This window comes from Mastigoproctus giganteus, chromosome 13, assembly GCF_048544385.1.
Source record: "Mastigoproctus giganteus isolate SK-2022 chromosome 13, ASM4854438v1, whole genome shotgun sequence".
NCBI lineage: Eukaryota > Metazoa > Arthropoda > Arachnida > Uropygi > Thelyphonidae > Mastigoproctus > Mastigoproctus giganteus.
The window spans coordinates 75641362-75666696 of record NC_143587.1 but is presented as its reverse complement, the minus strand read 5'-3'; the positions used below and the strand labels follow the sequence as shown (position 1 = coordinate 75666696).

At 35.6% G+C, this 25335-nt stretch overlaps 1 protein-coding gene across 1 annotated transcript in view; it reads left to right on the top strand.

The window, feature by feature from the left end:
* LOC150076180 (uncharacterized) overlaps positions 1-25335 on the top strand; it is a 68362-nt gene that overhangs the window by 31137 nt on the left and 11890 nt on the right. The window contains exons 3-5 of the mRNA XM_090387278.1: positions 3657-3758; positions 16529-16616; positions 22683-22865. Of these exons, the coding sequence (XP_090243404.1) occupies positions 3657-3758; positions 16529-16616; positions 22683-22865 (373 nt within the window). The remainder of the gene's footprint in view (positions 1-3656; positions 3759-16528; positions 16617-22682; positions 22866-25335) is intronic.

Sequence of the window (25335 nt, the reverse complement as noted above, 5' to 3'; positions counted from 1 at the left end):
GGTGAGGGGAACAAAGGGGTTTTCTTACCAAGAAAGGCTTAAGTTCTGCAAATTGCAGTGTATGGAGAGTAGGCACCTGCAAGGTGATCTGATTGAGGTGTATAAGGCCTTGAATGGGTTGAGCAAGCTGAATGCTGAGGGATTCTTCCTCTTGATGAGATTAAGAACATGAAGGGGCACAGTTTCAAATTGAGGAAAGACAGTTGTAGAATAGATGTGTGGAAATTTGCCTTTAGCCAGCTGGTAGTTGATTGGTGGAACAGACTTCCATCTTTTGTTGTGGAAGTTGATAGCCTAAATAAATTTAAGGCTGAGCTGGACAAGCATTCGGAATGAATGTAGGAGTGAAATGGGAGGTTCTTTTTTTTTTTTTTTTTTTTGGCTGATGCTACATAAGCTTGCTTTCTTGCATCGCATGCCTCTACTAATGCTATGTCCAGTTCTCTCCAAGAGGTTCTGAAGAGATTGGAATAAGTGCTAATCAAGTGATGCAGACAGTATGCTGGGCGCCTCCGTAGCCAGGTGGGAAGGAGCAGCAGTGCGTAGCACATGCTTCTTGATTAGACTGGGGTTCGAGCCTGTCATCACCAAATACGGAGGATACGGAAATGTCAGAGAATAACCACCGCTTAATCATGGAGCAATATGGCCTTAGTTGCTAATGCTCCTAAAAACCAAATAACAAAATAACAACGACAGCATGCTGAAAAAGGCAAACTTCTCTTTTCAGAATCACAATTTATTCCCATGTCATTCTTAAAATATGAAAGTTGCTATTATAAATTTACTAACACAGGTTATGTATTTTATATCATGTTCATTTGTAAACAACATTATATAGTCTTTCAACAGTTCAAAATAAACGAATACTGTTGCACATAATAGACTGCTGTACAAGTTGGAGCAGTGTAACATTAAGGGCAAGTTACTGCTAATGAATAAAGGAATGGTTGAGTGGGAGAAGAGACAGAGAGTTGTTATCAATGGACACTGCTCTTCGTGGACTAATGTTATTAGTGGAATTCTCCAGGGTTCCATCCTGGGCCCATTGTTGTTTTCTTTATTTATTAATGATATTGATGAAGGATTAATGTCTTAATATTATATCAGGCTCAATGTCTAAGTTGGCAGGTGACACAAAGGTTGGCAGGATGGTTAATGACAGTTAGGATGGTATTCTACTGCAACAGGATCTAGAAAAATTAGGCAGTTGGGCTGTGAAATGGCAATTGAGGTTTAGCATTGATAAATGCAGAGTTCCACACATGGTTAGCAGTAATCCCAAATTAATGTACCAACTGTGTAGCACTATACTCAGAGTAGTATAAAATGAAGAAGACCTAAGGGTAATTGTGCAGTAAGATATGAAATTCTCTGAACAGTGCAGACAGGCTGCTAGGACCGTACATGGGGTTTTGTCAACGATATGCAGGAATAAAGAGGTGATTATTCCATTTTACAAGGCAGTGTCAGGCCACATCTTGGGTACTGCATACAAATCCTGAGCCCTATTTTAGGAAGGATGTAGAGCTGCTGGAGCAGGTACAGAGATGCATAACGAGATTGGTGAAGGAAACAAAGGGCTGCTCTTACCCAGAAAGGCTTCTGTTCTGCAAATTGCAACATCTGAAGACTAGGTACCTGTGAGGCAATCTGATTGAGGTGCTAAAGGCTTTATTATTATTATTATTAGCATATGGTGCAAGGAAGCCCGAGGCTTATGCTGCACAGCCAAAAAAGTATATATTTCTAAATTACCCTGAGAGAGAGAGAATCAGAAGTAGAAGGGAATCACCAAGAAAGAGAAGAATGATGATTGAATAGATTGAGCAAGCTGATGGGACTCTTCCTCTTGCTCAGACTACACACATGAAAATTGAGGAAGGATGGTTGCAGAATAAATAAAATAAATTTTCTGTTTATACTCCGGGACGACCAAACGGTCAGAGGAGTTCACAAGATAGACAGAATACAAGAAACAGCACCGTATTCAGTAGTCACGGGCTTGAACCCCGGTCACTCAAGGCACGTGTACTTATGCACCCGCGCGCCTGACCACTAGGCTACGGCGGCCTACAAAAATAAATTTTTCTGTTTATACTCCGGCACGACAACCAAGTCAGTAGAGTTTACAATAAATCGTCAATACAAATATTTATCGTATTTAGTAGTCACGGGCTTGAACCCCCGTCCACTCAAGGAACGCGTGCTATGCACTCTCGCTCCTGACCACTGGGCTACGTCAGGCCTTAGATGTGCAGAAGTTTGCCTTTAGCCAGAGGGTGGTATTGCTGGAACAGACTTCCATCTGATGTTGTGGAAGTGGATAGCTTGAACAAATTCAAGGAAGAACTAGACAAACTATTGGAGAGGATGGATAGGTGAGACAAAAAGGTGTTTTTTTTTTTTTTTTTTTTTAGCTGATGATGTATAAGCTTGTTTTCTTGCATCATTTGCCACTACTAATGCTAAATAAAATTGTACTCTCCTTGTTCTCACTATATGAAAAGTATCACCTTTTGTGATATGCAATAGGGTTTGGTCAAGATCTAATTTCTGCCTTTTGTAATGAATATTTTTCATACCATATCTCTGATCCATGAGCTCTGGCTCATGGATCAGAGATTATTATTCACAAAAATAACCCCAGGAGCTCACATCTGGTGAGTATGGGCTTGGCACACCCAGGGTCCTGAGCTGGATATCATCATTCTTCTTTTTCTTGGTGTTTCCCTTCTACTTCTCTCTCTCTCTCTCTCTAAAGGTAATTCAGAAATTTTTTTTCGGCTGGCACAGCATAAGCCTCAGGCTTCCTTGCACCATATGGTTAATAACGATAACAACAAGTATGGAGCTCAGGCATCTAATTTTGTGACTTTTCTAAGCTTATTGACATGAGCACAACACACACACACACACACACACACACTTCTAATTAAGTACATGGTGAATTTCCAAGTTGTAATTCTTGGTACCACTTTCACCAAAGTTCACATTTTCAATGTTCGTCTCACTTAGATTCATCAAAATTTCAAGATCAGAATGACAACTGCTGCTGACATTTGCAGATAAGGAATTTTCTCTATAAATAATGCATATGGGCATCTTCATTATATCAGGTGGACTTGGATGCAAGCGGTATAAAATTTTTCAGAGCTTTTGCATGAGGTACATTGAAGCTAAAAAGGATATGTTTGTAGTAATTATAAAAAAAAAGTAATTGTGATTGCTCTAAATGGAGCTTAATTTAATCTCTTAGTGCTCCTTTAAAGAATGCTGGTGCACTCTAAAGTGTTAGATTAGATTAACTGCATAGTGTATGCAATGATGTATTGGAGAAGGATTCAACTTTTATTATAGTTTATTTCTTTTGTTCTGCAGTAAGAGAAATGAAAGAATATGGAACTCTTCAGTTTCTGTTATTAATATTATATTAATTAATGTGTTTTTTTTTTTAATGTTATTTTCTTTCTAATAATAATTTCACACACACACACAGTAAATTTATTTCACTGGTAATTATAATTTTCTTCTTTTGTTTTTGAAATAATACTTGAGGCTCTGTCAGAAATGACATTTACAAGTTCTAAGACAGTTGTAAGAGTTTATCCTTTAATTGCATGCTTGTAAGATATTAATTTTTGATTTATTAATAGGATCCAATGTCTCACCGTATCATCGAGAAAAGAAGACGAGACCGAATGAACAACTGTCTTGCAGATCTCAGTCGATTAATTCCTAGTGCTTATTTGAAAAAGGTACTGATCAATCTTTTTGTGAAACTGCATTTTTAATTATTATTAGCAAACTGATTTACACTAATTCCTTAATATAATCATATGCTATAGTGAATTGCTCATCCATTGTGCTTTCCCGACATTCACTGCAGTAAAAACAGTATAAGAAAAGTTTCTGGCCTACCAGAGGAAGAATGAAGTAATCTGGAAATGAATCAACTTTTATTCAACATTATTGCCTCTAAAAGATATACAAACAATACACTACAACATATGGTGTAATGTTCCTTCAGCTTTCTAGAGGTGCCTCCGTAGCCAGGTGGGAAGGAGCAGCAGTGCTTAGCACACGCTTCTTGATTAGACTGGGGTTTGAGCCCATCACCACCAAATACGGAGGATGCGGAAAGGTCAGGGAATGACCACCGCATATCCCAGAGCAATATGGCCTTAGTTGCTAATGCTCCAAAAAACCAAATAACTAACTAACTAACAAGCTTTCTAGATCCCTTTTGCAGAACGTGCCTTTCTCCTTTAGTTACTCCTCAGCTGTATGAATAACATCATTATATGGTGATGTTTTTGTGTCCTCTTATCTTGTAAACTGCTCTAACCATATGTGGCCATCCTTGAGTATAAACAGAAAGGGTATCCACAAATGTTATTCTTTCAAATGTTTTTTCAGTGCAGGAAACCCACAGTTACATACTGTGCATGTGTCATCTGAGGAAGAGTAAAGATGCCCTCAGCATTTAGTTTATTTAACCTTTATTAAGATGCCTGGTTTCAGAGATTGAAAGTTATTCCAAGGAACTACATACAGAGAATAGGGTGGCTGTGACAATTCGTGACTTCAGTTTTTGTCTATATGATTACCGGAGCTTTTTGACTGAGACTGTTGCCATCTAGGAAGAGGATCTCTCCAAAGAGTTTCCTACAACATTCGGCCACTAATTAATCATGAAATTTTGCGCACGCACGCACGCATGCGAGCGTGTGTGTGTGTGTGTGTGTGTGTGTGAGTGAGTGAGTGAGTGAGAGAGAGAGAGAGAGAGAGAGAGAGAGAGAGAGAGAGAGAGAGAGAGAGAGAGAGAGAGAGAGAGATCTGAGGAAGAATAAAGATGCCCTCAGCATTTAGTTTACGTAACGTTTTAAAGCCTTATAATGGGTTACCATTCAGATGTCTTGGTTTCGGAGATTGAAATTTACAGAACCCAGTCTTTCTTAATAAAAATAAGATATCTTCCCACCCAACTAATCTTGTTATGCTTCTCTGTATCCTCTCCAACAGATCTGTGTCCTTTATAAAATGAAGTGCCCAAACCTATATGCAATATTTCAGATGTAACCTAACCATTGCCTTATATAACAGGCTAGTCACTTCTTTATTCCTGCTGGCAAAGTACCTGTGTATCAAAGTCATTGAATGCTGGCATTATAGCAGACATCCCAAACTTTTATACCATGAGTCCCTTTAAAATTTTTCATAAATTTCACATGTTCCCCTCAAGTGATAGAACAAATACAAATAAACAGATTTCATGTAAAATTTAGCTGTGAATAATTTGATGTGTGAATAATTTTACATTTGATGTAAAATTTAGCTGTACTTTCATAAATTAATATATACTTCAATACATTTAGTATCAAAGAAATGAAATGCAAATAACATTCAAATAATATAAATAAATAAAAAATACTTCATACCTGGATTAGTGAGATGGTTTATCCATATTTTGTTAAAAAGTGTTTCACGAAAATAAGCACCCCCACACTTTGCAAACTTCTGCATTATAGGAATATCAGAAACTTGATGTCACTCTCATACATCACAAAAGGGGATGGTAGATTTATGCTTTTTGTTAAGAAGTACACGTTTTTAAACAGTAGGCCCTAATAGACATGGGTTGTCAGTGTAATATTGTGTCAGTCTGGTGTGATATAAGCATTGAGAAAACAAAAATGATAGAATTATGTTTTAAATCAAATGACTGTGATGAGTGTAAAAACACCTGTACAGACAAATACACTACACTAATAAATCAGAATGTCTTATGGGGATTTGAACTTTCTGGATAGTGATTGGAACTTGTGAGTTGATTGCTGACTCACAAGCAGAAAATTTCTGGATTTACTGGATGACAGTTTCTATACCAACATGTTAGAGGCAAAAGAGAAACCAATACTCCTGATCTGATTATTAGCAGCGACCTTTCATGCATTAAGAATCTTCAGATAAAGGAATCACTAGATGGTTGTGATTATAGCATATTGACATTTAATTCATTTAAGTATGTAACTACTGTCAAGAGTAAAGAAGTTTTATTGTCACAGAGATGATTTAAATAATCTTATACTTTTTTTAAATACTTTTTTTAAATATTTGATTTTTTTTCTTTTGTATTTGAATGTTGAAAAATTGAATACCAAATAGTAAGTGTTTAGGAAAGTAATCATAGAAGGTATTAAGCATTTTTTATATACTGTCCAAATTTTAGGACATCAATTGACTCATCAGTTCATCTAACATCCATTTTGGATGTTAGATGAACTGATGAGCTTAATCACACAAAAGAAAAATGTATGGAATAATTATAAATTTTAAGTGGACTGTAATGAAGTCAGTGGCATAAATTAGTCTGTAATGAAGTTTTTCTCAAAAGATTAGCCATGCTAAGGAGTCATTCCATTTAACAGTTCCCATTGCTTAATTTTTCATCCTCTCTTCGTAGTATCAGTAGTGGCAAATGATGCGAGAAATCAAACTTTTACAGCATCAGCCAGGTGGTACAAGTAAATACAATGCTAACTGGGACCCTTCTACCAGGAGGAGGAACAGTATTTTCTAGTTTGCATCTGGGTGCTTAAAAGTTGACACCCACCTTGCTGTACAATGTGTATGTTTTATGGCTTGTGACATTGTTTCATTAGATAGTTGCAGTTAAAACATTGAATATTCAATAATGTTATTAACTGTCTTGATATTGGAATCGTCTGAGAGAACAATGCATCAACTGTAAGCAAGTAAATATATCCTCCTGAAAAATGGTATTTCGGCGATCACCATTGAAATCTCTTCAATGACACATTAAAACTGTTCTATTCTCATTTCTTCAAATGATAATCTGACAGGTTTTGTCCCTTGATATTCCATGTTTTTTGGATGTTATGTGTGTATGTCATTTGCATCTTGCCACATGAAATAGTTAAAAATCTTTTTTCATCAAAGATGAATAATGTATACAGGTGACTACATTATATCACTGAACCTAAACTAAATCTCTCTAAGTTTTTTAAACTTACCACTGATACAAAGTAATATCAGTATTTTGGTAAATTTATCATAAAAGTACCAATTCAGATATTTATTTACACTTTCACAGTTATCATCCTTTTAATTACAAGTACTCAAATTCACTGAAGTTCTTAATACATATGGATTTACATGTACAAATACTGATTTGTTCCATGAATTTTTTCTTTAACTAAGTAGATTCCTCCATAGATGATATCCACATCAACCTATGACATATCCAGGACAAAGTAAAACATTCTCTAGAACAGTGTTTCTCAACTGGTGGGCCATGAAGGACTTAAGGTGGGCCCTGACAAGTTTTAATATTGATTACAAATATTTTTAGTATATGCTGTATTTTAATGATTAAAATGTACAGGTAACTTATCTAAGAGTATTTATGTAGATATGTGATTTATAGTGGGCCATAAGAAATTTCTTGAAAAGATGGGCTGTGTTATTAAAAAGTTTGAGAAACACTGCTCTAGAACACATAGTTAATCTAACACACCATAACCTCATAATCTAACACAGTCCTGCCTACAGGTTTTCCTGATTTTCATATATCTCTCAGAGACAATTACCATTAAAAAAAAATCTATCCTTAAAAATATCTCTTTAGGTATTAAACTTATGACCATATTGCCATATATTCTGAAGAATGATGTATATGAGGGACAGGACTGCACATAGGGATTAGGGGAATGGGATTCCTCCCTCCTATTCCCCTAATCTTCCTCAAATTCCCCTAATTGGAGGCCTTTCAAATATCAAATGAAGTCTGTTTTCCACCTTTTTTTTTTTTTAATATGCACAACTTAATGTACAAATCAGAAATAACTTAAATATAATTCTACTGTATAAGGCAATTGTAAAAGTGCATTTGGAATAGTGTGTCTAAGTATGGAACCGTCACCAAAAAAACATATCAAGCCTCTTGAAAAGGTCCAAAGAGGGACTACAAGATTGTCTAAAGGGTGCACATACTAATAAAAACTTTGAATATTTGGGCTTGATAATAAGGCACCTTAAGTGGGGGGAATATGATTGATGCTCTGAGGTGGGATCATAAAATGAATAAAGGGAAAATTTTTACTGTTGTAAATGATTCCAGAACTAGAGGAAACTTCTTTCCCCATAATTTTATATTATGGGGAAAGACGTTTCTGACCCACCTTGATAGAATTAGCAAATATTCATGCATTCCTATTTGAATGTGTCCCATTCCTGTAAAAAGTCTCTCCTCTTAATGAGCACAAACTATGCTAAGAAAAATGGTCTGGTCAGATATTGTCACATGAATGGTGAACAATGTAGACAGCCACCTATACTGAACTAATGCTAGTCTGCTTTTTTGAGTTGGCTTGTCACAATCGTTGCATTATTGGTTCCTGAAAAATTGTGGGAATTACAAAATGATTTATTTCATAATTTTGTAATTATGAAATAATTACTGGTCTGGCTAGTACTAGGACTAGCCAGACCAGTGTATTGATTAATTTTGACTGCATTTTGTTGCATAGTGACAAGATAAAGCAGATAAAGAGATGATATTATTATAATTTTTTTATTTTTTATTTTACTTGAAATTCGTGAGTTTATTAACAAGTTAGGACTATTCTTTTTGTTTATAAATGCTCTAAATACCTTTGGATGCCCTAAATATCTAATGATGGGTTAATTTATTATTTATTAACTATATTATTTTATTCCTATTTATTCTTTTATCCTCTTGGTTAAAATTTGGGAATGAGCAGCCCACAACTGAGAAGCCTAAGCACAGCAATTACCAGGTGATTACTGACAAAATCACTATCAATTTGATAGCCTGATGTCGAGTCGTCAATGTGAGAGCAGAAGCACACTTTGGAGTTGGTTTAAGCCTGTTATGACAGCTAAATATGGTTAATGGATGTCAAAATGATTTGTTGCAAACTCCTCTACCTTTATGGTCATTGCAGAGTATAAATAGAAGGAAGAACATTTTTACTTTTTTTTTTTCATTAAAAAGAAAAGAAGTGCTGTTGATTATAATTTATGTTACAACAACTACATTTGCTCATGCTTCTTGATTGAGTTTTTCATTCTCATATTTTTATATACAACATATATCCTGCTTATGTTGTATATAAAAATATGTGAATAGAAAAAGAAAAAGTATGAGATATTGTGTAGGCACTCTCAGAAGTCAAGAGAGGCTGTGGCCACTTCCAGCTTTTTGAGGCCCCTAGCCATAATAAAAAACAATTGAAATATGTGAAAACAAAAATGGGCACAAAAAAGTGAGATAATTTTATTTAGCATATGCTCTCCTAAATGAAATATGCCATAGGCCTTCAAGGAGACATTAATACAATTTTGAATGCAAGATTCCACAAACCATGGAGTTAACAGACTTCCATTGTAGAATAATAATAGGGTGCCACATAAACAACCAGTCAGTATGTGACATTTCAATAGCACTGAAGATTCCCAGGCCAAAGGTTATTGATGTGATCTGCAAGTGGAAGTGGACTAGTTTTGAAACTTCACAAAACAACCCAGAAAACCTCTGAAGCTAATCACCCCAACAAATGCCAGATGTCATATAGCTTGGTGCAAGACCCACTGTTCTTGGACCACAATCCTTTTAGCTCTTCAACAGTTTTAGGTACACCTGATTTCTTTTTGGTGTTAGAACTGCTGAGTGGTACCAGGCCAAAATAAGATTCATAGTGGTAAAGAAACATTGACTATTCCTTCATGATTAATTTTTTTATCAGCATTTATAAGGAAATGGCACTTCTTTATATAAGCATTTATCCTGTCTAGTTCTTTAACATATTGGTAGAGCAAATGATGACAGCTTCTTGCTGGTTCATATTGCTTCTCTTCAATCCTCTGATAATTCTGAACAAGGAAAAATTGCATCCATTGCATAAATAATGGACTCGGATCAATCTTGCTCTGCAAATCATGGACTCTGATCATTTTTGGGTGGCACACTAATATTTTCTTGATGTGCTACTAGATGGAGTATTAGTTTAAAATGTACCAAAATTGGACTCTGGTCATTCTTCTTTTGTGCCCTTTTGTGTCCATTCAGTGGTTCGTTTATATTGGTAGTTCAGTGATGGAATTTTCTACTTAATCATTTTTCCCCCAGTAATAAATGATTTTTTTATGATACTGCATCATTTATATTTATTTATGGAAGTATTGCAGTACTGGCCTAATAAAGGCAACCATTAAACATATTTGTGTTTAATCGGTCCTGAAAGATTAAACAGCTGCACAGAGAAAAAGATGGCTAGTCTGAGAAAAGCAACAAAGGTATATATATAAATAATTTTTTTTGTTTATATTTTAGGAAGCCACATGGTCAAGAATTTACAAGATAAACTACAAGAATATTACTCTGTTTTGTGGTATCACATGGATTTGAATATGTGATGTGTATAACTCTGTACTAGCGCATGACCAGTTTGTTGTGATTGTGGCTTAGCCAGCCAAAATACTGAACTTATTTCCCATCATTTTTGGTGGGTTTCTTTTTCTCTGTAAGCATACCATTTTTAATATTAACATCATTTCAACAGTAGGCTTATATAAAATATGTATGCAAAGGGTGAATATATGCAGAAGTTATAATCATATATATTTTTACATACCATGTTGAAATCAAAATGCCTGCCCAGACTTTCTTCTCCTCTTGCCTGCAGTTAGTACTTTTAGAGGGCACAAATTTTGTAAAATAAGATGCAGAAAAGTAAAAAATTGCACAGAAATTGTATAAAGAAGAAATTCATATGCCAGGATTCTATCTCATCAGGAACCACAATGCCTCAACAAATTAAAAAAAAAAAAAATCCAAAGAACATATAGTGTTTCAATAACCATACCATTAAGAGGATACTCCTTTCCATTAATAGGACACATCTGGAGTGTTTAGTGGCTTGGTTTAAGGCCTCTTCCTGTGGTTCTTTCCTTCATTTAGTTCCTCGCCATAAGGCTGGGCTAAACAGCTGTGACTTTATGCTGTAGCTGCAAAGTATTTTTCAAGTCAAGAACTGAATAACTAAAGGGAGATGCCTTACATTAGGCACAAATACATCCAAAAATAAAGCCTTACCAGGTAGAACTCATGAAGAGTACAAGCCTCAAAACCTACTAGCTCTTTGTATCATGTCTTAATAAATCCAAACAGTTTAAAACAGAAAGAGTATTTACTGTTATTCAAATGATATAGCAGAGCACACATACTAAAGGTAATAAGTGCTACTGAGATATTTTGCCTCTACTATTATATGACCAGACAAATTTTCAATATTTGGAAATGCTCGGATAGAATTCCTTCTAATAACCATTGAAGCATCTGTCTTTTCTACTGATATATAGTAAATGCCAAAAAGTTCATAAATGCAAAATGGAATTAAATTTTAGTGGATGGGGAAAGAAAGAGAGGGGGGGGGGGTTGAAATTTTATACAGAATAGATAATTTATGCCTAGTACTAATAAAATACCCACAAAACCTGTGATTGCTTTTAAGCTTTATTGCTTATTATGCATAAGCTCCAGGAAGTATATTAAATTCTGATCTGAAATGAGAGGAAAGGCAAAGATTACCTGTAGAATTAATAAAGAAAGCATGACATTTCATTTTCTTTATCAATTCTACTGAAACTTTTGCATCTGAAAGATAAGAAAAGGAGAGCTTCTAGTACCGATTCCTTCTGATTTCAATGCAGCATGGTATTAAAAGATATAATATTGTTATTATTCCTGCAGTATTTCACTCTTTGCATACATAGTACTTGAGGTTCGTTGCAGACCTTCTTCCAACAATGGCATTATACTACTAGGGCATCTAAAAGACTTGAAGGAGCAAAATAAATTAGCATAGGCTGAATAAATCTAAGCAATTTATTTTGAGGCTCATGCTATTCCCAGTCAATTTGTTATTAGCAAGTAATTTGCTTAGATTTATTTAGCATTGGCTGAATAAATCTAAGAAAATCCAAACCTAAAGAGCCAGTAGCTTTTGAGGCTTGTGCTATTTCCAGTCTATTTGTCATTAGCATAATCCATCCACCTTACCCTCTGCACAGTCTGATGCTTTTCATTTCTAGGAATTTCATCTGGCTGGTTACAGAAAAATTCCAGGTTTCAGTTGTCTTTAATACATATTTATTTATTCCAAGTAATATTAATTCTTTACAGTTTCCCCTAGTAGTTCTATCAGTTATTTTTGTTCCACCATTCTGTTATGATTGCCCTCATGGGTAGCAGAGTATAATCACTCTCCTCCCCACACCAGTTGGAAAAGACCTGAATTCAAATCTCTTCAATGCTGTGAGGAATTTTTATAGGTCTTTTTCACAATGGGCTGTAGTTAGTCTCAGGTGAGGGTAGCATGGTTTCCTCCCAGAAACTCAGTTTTTTTTTTTTGTCCAGAAAACAGCAAATAAAAGACATACCATTTACAGACATATTATATATGGTGCAATATAGCCTAAGTCACTGATGTGCCTACAACTCCTCAACCAACCAACCAACCAACCAACCAACTGATTAGTTTCCATTAAGAAGATACATCTGGAGTGTTTAATGGCTTTGTTTAAGGCGTCTTCCTTTAGTTGTAAAATCTTGATTGTAAATACTTTATAATCAAGATGTTCATGGCAAGAGCTACTCAAACTCAGCTGGTAGTGTTTAGGATAGGATTACTGTTTTTCCTCCTTAAAATTCAGGGACAAAATGGTGTCAGCATAAAGAATATGGAAAGTAAAGATATACTATTCTGTATTCCCAGGGACAGAATTAAATAATAATAATTAAATAAAGTTATGAATTTATTTAATTAATAATTAAACAAACAAAATTATAGTTATAATATTCAATTAATAATTCTAATTAATTAATTTTAATATTAATTACATTATAAAAAGTAAAATAAACAGATTATAAAAATAAAACAATTAATAAAGTTTATGGAGTTAGAAGATTATCCTGTCCTCTTCTGCTTTTTTTTTTTTTTTTTTTTTTTTGCTGCTAGCAGGATTTAAACTGCTTAACTAATACAATGGACTTAGAACAAGCTCTGCCTTTACAATGACATGTATTACTGTTGTACTATTTTCAAACAAATGATATACATTACTCATCCATTTATTTAAAAGATGACAATAGCTAAATAGCATATTAGACATGTAATTTTGGACATGTAATGCCATCTCTAAAAGATTATTCTGCCAATTGTGCTACCCACTAGTTTTAAACAAATATATTTGAAAGTAATGAAATATCTGGGCAATATGTTGTGAAGGTAAAATTTTTTTTGCAGTTTGAATCCACATTTGCCATATCCTCAGTGCAGATTTAGGTAGTTTTGGAAGTGGGGGTAGGGCCTGGCACACATATTTTTAGATGCCCTAAAAATAAAATGGTGGGAGTCCTGAACCAACAGTAATTTCATTGTCCTTGGACCCCTGCAACCTGGAAGGTCCTAAGCAGTCGTAATACTGCACCTCAATAAATCCAGCCCTGCAATATACAGTACAACTGAGGTAAGGAAATATGTCACCATTTTGAAAGAGCTCATTAAATATTCTTCAAAATATTTACCTGAAAGAGAGCATAGTCTCAGTGAGACTACTCTAAACTAGGGTTACCACATCTCTCCAGAGACTGTCTAGTAACCCTAGTTTAGGAGAATTAAAATGCTCTATCTTTTGGATATCTTTCATTCACCAATGCTTTGTGGTTCCTAACAAGATGAGATCCTGGTGGACAAATTCCTCCATTATATAACTTCTGTGCTATTTTATTTTAATTTTTAGCATCTTATTTTACAAAATGCACATTCTCTGAAAGCAGAGGAGATGAAAAGTTTCATTAAGCATTGTGTGCATTCTTCTTGGCTTCCAAATTATTCCTTCTTATTTAAATGTCGGGCAGTTTAAAAATACTATACCCAGAAAAGATTATATAATGTTATATAGACTATATAATTTTCCATTTAATATATCTTTTCACTAGGATATATTCAGTATCTAATAGTGTAACTTCTACTTTCTTTGTACTTGATGTAACAATGAGCTTTCATTTATATTGGAATGGCAACAGTACTTTCATTTATATTGGAATGGTGGGCTACTACTTAGGAGACAAAATACCACAACAATATTGATGTAATTTCTTCTATATTTTAATCAGAATTGTTATGCTTGCTTGTGAGTGTCAAGCAGCAGGTAGCTACAAAATAATATACAGGCTGATTCAGGAGGAATAGTAAATATTTGGGAGGTTATAATATTGATTATTCTGAGTGAAAAAGTTCATATAAACATGTGTCCAATTCTCAATTGATGCGTAGATACAGCTGTTTGAAACTGGCATGCATGAACGTTTCCCTAAATCAGATATGACCAAGAAGCAGTTATAACCTGATGCTGTTTGGTGTTAGAAGTGTTTGGTTAAGAATGCCGCACATCTTAACACATGCTGAATATGGTGTTTGTGTATGGTTTGCCAATATGGTGTTTGTCTACAGTTTTTGTGGTGGAAGTGCTATTGATGCTTGTAGAGAATACCATTGATGGTTTCCTAACCGCAGAATACTTGATTCAAGAGCATTTACAGAAAACTGCGTGAGACTGGTACAGTTCATTTACATGTTCAGAAGTTATTTCTTCTGAACATGTAAATGAACAAAATGTAGATTAAATAGGACACATTCTTTGGTCGGTAGAACATAGTCCTACTATTAGCACACGAAGAATTTCTATGCATATCGGTGTTCCACAGACAAGAGTATGGTGAACATTACATGAGCACGGTTTGTATCCATTTCACATACAGCGGGTGCAACACCTTCAACCAGGATACGATTGGAATTTTGTTGGTGGGTAAATGCTAATCGCCGATTAATTCCATTAATACTATTCAGCGATGAAGTTACTTTCATCCATGACAGTATCGACAACACCCATAACTCTCATAGGTGGTCAGACAAAAATCCACATGCCACTGTAGAAACAAATTTTCAACTTCGCTTCTCTGTAAACGTGTGGTGCAGTATCATCGACAATCAGTTGATTGGGCCTGTTGTGTTACAAAATCGCCTTACAGGGCCCATTTACCTAGAATTTCTGCAAAACCAATTTTGACTACTATTGAGGATGTTCCCTTAGCTACAAGGATTGGTATGTACTTTCACATGACTGAGCTCCTACACATTATACCCATCTGGTGATACAATATCTAAATTGAACTTTCCCTGAATGATGGATCGGCCGCAGTGGTCCCATTCATTGGCCACCAAGGTCTCCAGACCTTACTCTATTAGATTTTTGTTTGTGGGGGATGGATGAAAAGCACAGCATACAAAGAAAAGGTAAATACAAGAGACGAATTGCTCACTCTCATTTTGGATACTGCTGCCTTCATAAGGGAATGCCCAGGCGACCTCAGAAGAACAACACATCATATTACCACAAGAGTTGCAAAGTGCATTGAGGTTGGTGGTAGGATTTTCAAACATTTATTCGAACTGCAAAAAATTTGTCAATTATTTGTGTTTTGTTCATTCAAAAAGTCAGTAAATACAAACAATGAGTAATTTATTGTTCTTTAATACCTCTCATAATGGCTATGTGCGTGCCAGTTTCAAACAGCTGTATTTCCATATGCATTGAGAATTGGACACATGTTTATATGAACTTTTTTATTCAGAATAATCTATGCTATAACCTCCCGAAATATTTACTATTGCTCCTGAATCACCCTGTATATTGAGATTCGGGTGAATGATGCAAGCTAAACAAAATTATGTATGGAGCATATGGACTGGAAAAAATAATACAGGTAGCAAGGCAAAAAAACCAAAATTTACCAAACTTTACTACAAGCCTGATCACTTTGGTTGCATTTTTGATTATTTTTGGTTTACTTGGATATTTAGGACACTTCACAGCTATATACATGTATAGCAATATGCACATATTAATAGGCCATTTGGAAGCATGTGTTTGCATGGGTACACATTTTTAATATAAATCTACATGCCACCCTAAAACTTCATAGACCATTGTTAACTGAAAGCTATGTACATTTGCCATAAACATCCCAGGATTTTTTAAACTTTTGTTAATACTTGTTTGCTATTGACCTAATTTATGAGCAATACAAAATTATTCCTTTCCTGTTTCTAAAATGTTAATAGAGATTTCTCAAATTTTAAATAAAGAAACTGTAGAACATGGTTACCTTTGAAAGTGTTGTGAGTTACTCTTGAATTAACAGAATGGTTTTCAAATGCAAAAGAGCAAAAAAAAAAAAACATTCTGGTTGTCATTTTGATTCCCATGTCACTACCATATCTTAATGAAGTACTGTTCCAACTGAATCTAAATATTGCTTTTTATCATCATGTGTGGATTTGTATAAGTTATCACTTATTCTTTACACTAAAGTTTAAACTAAATTGCTATTATTTATTTGACATTTTCATTCCTACAGGGACGAGGACGAATTGAAAAAACAGAAATAATAGAAATGGCTATCAAGCATTTAAAACACCTCCAAGCTCATTCATGCAAAGATCCAAGTAAGTTCATAGGAACTTGTACCATTGATTAATGTATTGCAGTAATAATTATTCCTAATTTAAAAAAGGTAATAAATAACATTCTATCCATCACATGCAATCTCCTATTAAAATGCTGACTGAAAAGATCTCTAGTTTTCCTTCTTCTTAGTGTTTTTTTTTTTTGTAGATTTTCCTTTTTTCACACTTGATGAAATGCTTTAATAACAGCCTCACTTTCAAAAACATAATTTTTTTTATGATCAAATGCAATCCTTTTTGGAATTCACAAGTGTTGAAGCCCCTTTGAAGAGGTGGGCTTGTGATTTCCCAATCTTTATTATTGTCTATTTTTATTATTAAAGTGGTACATATGCTTTGGAGGATATGAAGGTATGGCTCCTCCTTGGGTAGAGCATCACACATTTGCACTTCTGATGACAAGTATTTCTCTTTCATTTTCTTATTTTTAGGATTTTATTTTATTTTGAATATTGGTATACATTGGTACTCAGGTAGCAAAATTACACCTTGCCAAGTTATTCCTAATTGCAGTATTAATTTTCTGCATTAGTTTCTTGGTAATTATTGTGTTTATTTTCTAGAAGCTAAATATTATTTAAATTCACTATATCATACTTGGAGAACAAATTTGTCATCCAATAATGTTGGCACCTCCGTTGCCAGGTGGGAAGGAGCAGCAGTGTGCAGCACACGCTTCTTGATTAGACCGGGGTTCGAGCCCGTCACCACCAAATACGGAGGATGCGGAAAGGTCAGGGACTGACCACCGCATATCCCGGAGCAATATGGCCTTAGTTGCTAATGCTCCTAAAAAACCAAACAACAACAACATCCAATAGTGTTCTTCAGAGAACGTAACCAGTTGATGTCTATCAGACAGTCAAAACAGATTCTTTTGAACCACACTCCACGAGAATGGCAGATTGTTGTTCAGTTTCAGAATTCATAAATGCTGTGGTTCATTTTCAGAATTCACAAGAATTATTTTTAGGATTTTAAGAAGTGGTGCTTATGAGTTTCCAAAATTGAAATGAATTTTCCCCCCTCCCCAACATTAATAATAAATAAATAACACAAAGTTTTTGAGTTCTCAACATAATTGAAAATAAATAAATAGATATTTTGCAGTATCATGTCCATAAATTTCAGTGTGAGAACTGACTAAATGCTATTAGCATTAGCATATGATGCAAAAAAGTAAGCTTATACAGCATCAGCCAAAAAAAAAAAAAGTCCCATTTAACACATCCATTTGCTCTAAAAGTTTGTCCAGTTCTTCCTTGAATTTATTTAAATCATCAAATTCCACACCAACAGATGGAAGTTTGTTCCAGCAATCAACTACCAGCTGACTAAAGGCAAATTTCCACACATCTATTCTACAACTGTCTTTCCTCAATTTGAATTTATGCTCTCTCAGGTTTGTAATCTGAGCAAGAGGAAGAATCCCATCAGCATTGAGCCTGCTCAAACTATTCAAGGCCTTATAGACCTTAATCAGATCACCTTGCAGTGCCTAGTCTGCAGATGCTGCAATTTGCAGAACTTATGCCTTTCTTGTAAAGAGGATCTCTTCATTCCCCTCACCAATCTTGTTGTCCTTCTCTGTACTCATTCTACTGACTCTGCATCCTTTCCAAAAATGAGGCCTTCAGACCTGTATGCAGTACTCAAGGCATGGCCTTATACAAAGGGATAATCACTTCCTTATCCCTACTAGCAAAATTTCTGTATATCATTGACAAGACCCTATGATCTGCTCTGGCCGCCTATCTGCACTGCTCAGAAAACTTCATATCTTACTGCACAATTATCCCAGGTTTTTTCATTTTCTGCCACCCTGAGTGTAGTACTGTACAGTTGATACGTTTCTCTGGGGGTTACCCAGGTCTAACTTGGTAACCCCCAGGTTTTCTCTTCAGTAGACTATGGGTAGACGTAACCCCCAGAGAAACGTTTTTTTCTTGCAACATCCCGGTTTGGAACAGATTTCTCCTATCCCTTAGAATCGACTGACCCATGTTCAGCTGCTGTTCACATGGAACCCTTCTCCACCTCACTGCAGTACTTTGCTCTCAACGTTAAACTTCAGTTGCCACTTCTCAGCCCATCTGTTTAACTTTTCTAGATCCTATTGAGATCTGCTTAGCTTTTCTACTGTCATTAACAACTCTGCCAACCATTGTGTCATCTGCAAACTTGGATATTAAGCCTGATATTCCTTAATCAATATCATTGTTAAATATACAAAACAACAATGGGCCCAATACCAAACCCTGGGGGGACTCCACTAATAACATTAGTCCATGAACAGCAGTGTCCACTGATTACCACTCTCTGTTATATCCCACTCAACCACCCTTTCATCCATTGTAGCAGCTTGCTCTTAATGCCATACTGCTCCAATTTGTACAGCAGTCTTCCATGTGCAACAATATTAAAAGCCTTCCTGAAATCCAAGTATGTGATATCAAAATTATTTTTTGCATCCACTTCCTTTGTGACCAATCAGATTGGTCAGACAAGACCCCCTTAACAAACCCATGCTGTATCTTTTTTTTTTTTTTTTATGAAACCCCCAAACACGAAAGGTATCAAAACCTATAGTACTTAGTTCCGATGCCGGAAACTTTGCTCTAGAGACTAAACACGGGTTTCACCACTTCAAGCCTCCAATAAGCAAAGTGGTGGTATTTCACCGGTTGATGAAAGTCATCTACCACCTCACGAAAGAAGAAAGAATAGATGTAGAGATGCCCTTGATTGAGGAACTGAAAATTGCACAAGAAACTTTGAAGTATAACAAATTATCCCAAGTCATGCTTGTCATTTTAACAAATCCTCATAGCAGTGCTGGATGTGAGGGAAAATTCAACTTTGTTAAGATAAAAAAAAAAACTGAGTTCAGATCTATTTTTATTGAAACTTTGGAAATGCTCTTGACAACAAAGTCTAAACAGCAGTGCCATTGTTATAAAAAAACTTTGATTCAACATTTCTGAAGAGAGTAAAGTCTGCAACAGAACGATGATATCCAGCTTAGGACACTGCATATTACTTATGCTGGCTAAACTAGATCTAGTAGGAATACTATGACTGGGAGTTGCTGCAGGTGATTCTCCTGTGAGTCACAGTTTTATTGCATAAGAGAAGGCATTGAGTTGTCGGATGGAACACCAGAAGGGGGGGGATTGGCCCATAAAAAACTCAGTTGTCAGAGAAACAGAAAATATATTAATAACAGAGAAACAAAGAATATATTAATAACAGAGTCAGAGAAACAGAGAATAATGGCTGAGATTAATATCATAGAACAATTATCTTTTAAGGAAACAAATGATGATATTGTTATATGTAGGTACTATCTGAGGTCTTAATTCAAAGTTAAGAGGTAATGTTGAGGGGCAAAAAGAAGTCATATTAGGACTTAATGTGAGTGTGTCTGGAATTTTACCCAAGCAAAATAGGAGGAAGTTATATCCTAAGCCTTTTCAGTCAGTTCCAACCTGGATTCTGAAATGTGGAGTAAAATTTTTTTCCAGCATGGCTTGCACTTGTTAACAGAAAGGACTGCTTTTCTAAAGTTGAGATGTACATGAAGAGAATCAAAAGAATATTTGCTGCTGCTATTGAAGTTGAATAGATTCTTGTGCTGCTTGGAAATCAGTACAGAGCTTATTGAGGATTCTTATAATGCTAACAGAGAACTAGAACTGGCTGTAAAGCTGTATGACTTGGGAAAGTAATGAAGAATTACTGAACACGTTTGCTTATTTTATTTATAATGATACATAAACCAATCCAGGCTTCTATAAATGCTGTATAATCATTAGCAAAGGCAGCACATGATGCAAGAAAGCAAGCTTATACAGCATCCGCCAAAAAAAAAAAAACACACACCCTTCTCATTTCACCCATCCACTCAATCCAAATGTTTGTCTAGTTCTGCCTTGAATCTGTTTAAGCTATCACTTCTACAATGACAGATGGAAGTTTGTTCCAGCAATCAACCACCCGCTGGCTAAAGGCAAACTTCTGCACATCTATCCTACCTCTGGCTTTCCTCAATTTGAATTTATGACGTCTCAGGTGATTATTCTGAGCAAGAGGAAGAATCCCATCAGCATTGAGCATGCCCAAACTATTCAAAGCTTTATACACCTCAATCATATCACCTCGCAGGTGCCTAGTCTCCAGACACTGTAATTTGCAAAATTTAAGCCTTTCTTCGTAAGAGCAACCCTTTGTTCCATTCACTAATCTTGTTGCCCTTCTCTGTACTCGTTCCAACAGCTCTACTTCCTTCTTAAAATGAGGCCTCCAGACCTGTATACAGTACTCAAGGTGTAGCCTGACCATAGCCTTATACAAGGGGATAATCACCTCCTTATCCCTGCTAGAAAAATTCCTGTATATTATTGAAAAGACACCATGAGATACTCTTGCAGACTGTCTGCACTGCTCAGAAAACTTCATATCTGCCTCCTGCACAATTACCCCCAGGTTCTTTTCACTCTCTACCACTGTCAGTGTAGTAACAACACAGTTGATGCGTTACTCTGGGATTACTGCTTCCCAGAGTAACGATGCATTACTTTACATTTGTCAATGTTAAACTTCAGTTGCCACCTCTCAGCCCATCTGCTCAACTTTTCTAGATTCTGTTGCAGCAGCAATTTAGGGTTGTTAATGACACTGTCATTAGTGTAAACCTGATATACCATAATCAATATCATTAATGAATACAGAAAACAACAATGGACCCAACACTGAACCCTGGGGGACTCCACTAATAACATTAGTCCACAAAGAGCAGTGTCCATTGATTACCACTCTGTCTTCACCCACTCAACCATCCCTTTATCCATAGCAGCAATTTGCCTCCAGTGCCACGCTGCTCCAATTTGTGCAGCAGTCTTCCATGTGCAACAGTATCAAAAGGCTTTCTAAGATCCAAATATATGATATCAAAAAAAAATTTTTTTGCATCCAATTCCTTTGTGACTACATCATATAATCCAATCAAATTGGTCAGACAAGACTTCTCCTTAACAAAACCCATTCTGTGTTCGAGCTATAACTTAAGTCTTGTCTAGATGATCCTGCAGTGCTTCTTTAACCAGTGCCTCCCTTAATTTCCCTGGAACAGAGGTTAAACTAACAGGTCTGTAATTACCTGTGTTTCCCTTTGATCCTCCTTTGTGGATTGGGGTCATATCTGTTCATCTCCAGTCCATGGGTACCTCCCCTGAACAAGGAAGCTCTCATAATTATGGCTAAGGATTTGCTTACTTCCCTTGCTGCCTCCTTTAATATAACTGGATAGATTCCATCCACTCCAGGTGCCTTTCTTATGTTTATCTTCGACAATTTCTCCTCGACTTTACTTTCAGTCATCACAGGATTATCTAGGTTACTGCCAGAGTTTAATATACCTCTGGCATCTCCCTCCCTGAATAACTCCTCATGTGTGAATGTAGATGCAAAATATTCATTTAGTTTGTTAGCTACTTGAGCAGGATCATCAACAGTTGAACCATCGATATCAAGTGGACCAATTTGATTCATCCCCTTCCTTCTAGAGTTCTTCTGTAGGACCCCTTTGTAAAAGCACTGATTAACATTTTGACTTGGGAACTTGTTCTTTCAAATTCATTATCCTATTAAAACCCAGAATTCATAAAAGATATTTAATATGATCTTATTAACTCACATAAATAATACTGAAGAAAGTTAGGTTAAGCTAAATGGTGCCAAACTGCTCACAAAAGTACACCCTCTCATGAGCTATTGGTAAAACTTGCTGTGGCAATGTGGACATCATTGTCCATGTTGTCATAGCAAGAAGTTTGGAAACTTTCGGATAGCACCTTGTATCTTAATTCGTTATATGGAGTACATTTCATCTGTTGAAAGTGATAATTATCTCTTTTCAAACATTTTGTACAATTTATTGTTGGAGCTATTTATACTCCACAGTTAACAATTTAACCTTCAGAGTTAAACTATGAAGGTTACTTATAACATACTGGATGTAATAATTAGCTTTATTTACTTATATAGACAGTTGTGAACTTGCAAAAATAACTGAAGAAGACTACAAAAGACAGTATCGTTTAGGATTTCAGGAATGTATGTCAGAGACACTGCGGTTCTTAGTTGAAATTGAAGGCATATATTCTGGAGGCAACGTATGTTTACGCCTTGTTAACCATTTACAAAAACATTACGACAGAGCTAATGGGGGTAAGTGCCAGTACTTTTTAGTTTTTATATTAATACAGTAACTTATTTAAAATGGATTTGGAACAAAATAGAGAAAACAATTCTACAAAGTAATGTTGTTAAGTCAGTGCTGTATGTTGAAATGGCTAATACAAAAAGCCAGATTATAGATTATGAGAAATTTAAAACGTAACTTTAAAATACTTTTTAGTGCATTTTGCATGATATTTAACAGTCTTAGCATGTTAACACTCTGTTAATATATTTTATATGCTGTTTTATTTGAAAAGAAATTATGTATAATTCTACAAATTATATAGCAGTTCCAAACTTTTCCAAGTTTAAGGAAATAATTTATTTCCTCTGTGAAATAAAAAAATAAGAAATCAGAAATAAACTTAAATGAGATCTAATTGTTTGGTACTTGAATATTGATCTCCCTCTTCTCTAGAAACTAAAATTTAAATCATAACGAAGTAGTAAAATAAAAACAAGCTTTTGATTGTTTAAATTTAAATTACATGTTATTGTTTCAAAGCAAAGGCAATTTCTTGAAAATTTCCTTTGGATTATTGTGGGCTTTGAGGCTGTCTAACTAGGAACAACCCAACATCCCCCTGAACTAGACTTGTAGAGAACCAATTCAGATCAAGGCCTTAGAGGGGAACAGGTATTCTGTATGTTATCAGACACTCAGTCTAAAACACTGATGGATCCAATATCTTTCTATTACAGAAGATTTAGGAGGAGTCTGGTTGGCCTACCTCCCTAAAATCCACTCATGCACACCTTCTCGATGGTAAGCCCTATTATGTCACTTAGGTGGCAATGAACGTGTAGAGTGGTTCTCTTCAAGATGCCTGGTCAGCATGAAGAGGAAAAGACCAAACCCTCCAGCACAACGAAACAAATGGCCCTCAGTCCCCAGCGGCTTTCACTCCCCCTCTTACAGCAGCGAGAGGATCAGCATGGAAGCAGAGGGTGCTAAGAATCTCTGGTTACGACCGGGCTGCCATGCGCAGAAACTGAACTTGGCCTGTTACAACGTAAGATCACTCATCGGTGAAGACAGGATATTAGAGCTGGAAAAGGAATTAGAAAACGTGAATTGGAATATAATCAGTTTGGCTCAAACAAAAAGGAGAAATGAATCACTTATAAGTTTATCAAGTGGAAATCTGCTGTACACCAATGGAAACAGTGAAAGGAGCGAAGGTGGAGTTGGCTTTGTGGTCCATAAAGATATAAAAAACAACATTTTGGAATTCAAAAGTACATCAACAAGGGTGTCAAGACTTAATACTCAGGATTTCTAAGAGGTACAAGCTAAAAGTTATAATGATTTATGCACCAACATTGAGCCATGATGAAGAAGTGGTTGAAGAAATGTACACCGAAATTGAGAGACTTCTAGATGAGCAGAAAACCCAATACACTATCATTATGGGGGACTTCAATGCTAAAGTTGGAAAAAGACAACACAGTGCAGAAAGGGGAACTATAGGAAATTTTGGAGTTGCTGATAGAAATGAAAGAAGTGAAAGACTTGTGGAATTTGCAGAATCTCAAGGATTGTCAGTCATGAACACTTTTTTCAAGAAAAGGGTGAACAGAAAGTGGACATGGAAGAGTCCAAATGGATTAACAACTAATGAAATCGACTTCATCCTCACTAACAGAAGATATATCGTGAATGATGTTACCATCCTGAATAAGGTAAATGTTGGAAGTGATCACAGAATGGTAAGATGCACACTTGATATAGATGTAAGAAAAGAAAGGAAAAAACTGACTAGAGTAAATAATACAAAGGTCTTTGAGATAACAGAGGAGGAGAAAAAGCAGTATGTACTAGAACTTAAGAACAAGTTTGGGCTTCTGCAGACTGCTCAGGACCAAGATATCGACAAGGAATATTACAACTTTCTGAAAGTGATAAAGCCTAAGAAACCTATAGGGAAACAGAAATCCAAAGAAGAAAAAAATTAGTCAAGAAACACTTGTCATGATGAACCGAAGAAGACAAATGAAGAGCAAGAAAACCACTGACAGGGAGAAAATTGAGTATACTGAGTTATGCAAAGCCATTAGAAAGATACTCAGAGAGGACATAAGAAGATTTAACACAATAAAAGTAGAACAAGCATTAAGGGAAAACCAAGGACTTAAATCAGCAGCCATGAGCAATAATACAGAAAGACAAATGATACTGAAACTGAAGAATAGCAATGGTGTAGTTATAAATAGCAGAGAAGGCATAATTCAAATAGCAGAAGACTACTATAGAGAATTATACAAGGAGCAAGGGAATGATGCTAGCAGTGGGGAAGATGGATTGCAAATTAGTAACACATATGACATACCCGATATTCTTCCTGATGAGGTAGAACATGCGTTGAAGAAAATGAAGAATCAGAAAGCCCCAGGGGAAGATGAAGTTACTGTAGAGTTGTTAAAATTGGGAAGAAGAGACATGACACAAAAACTGGCA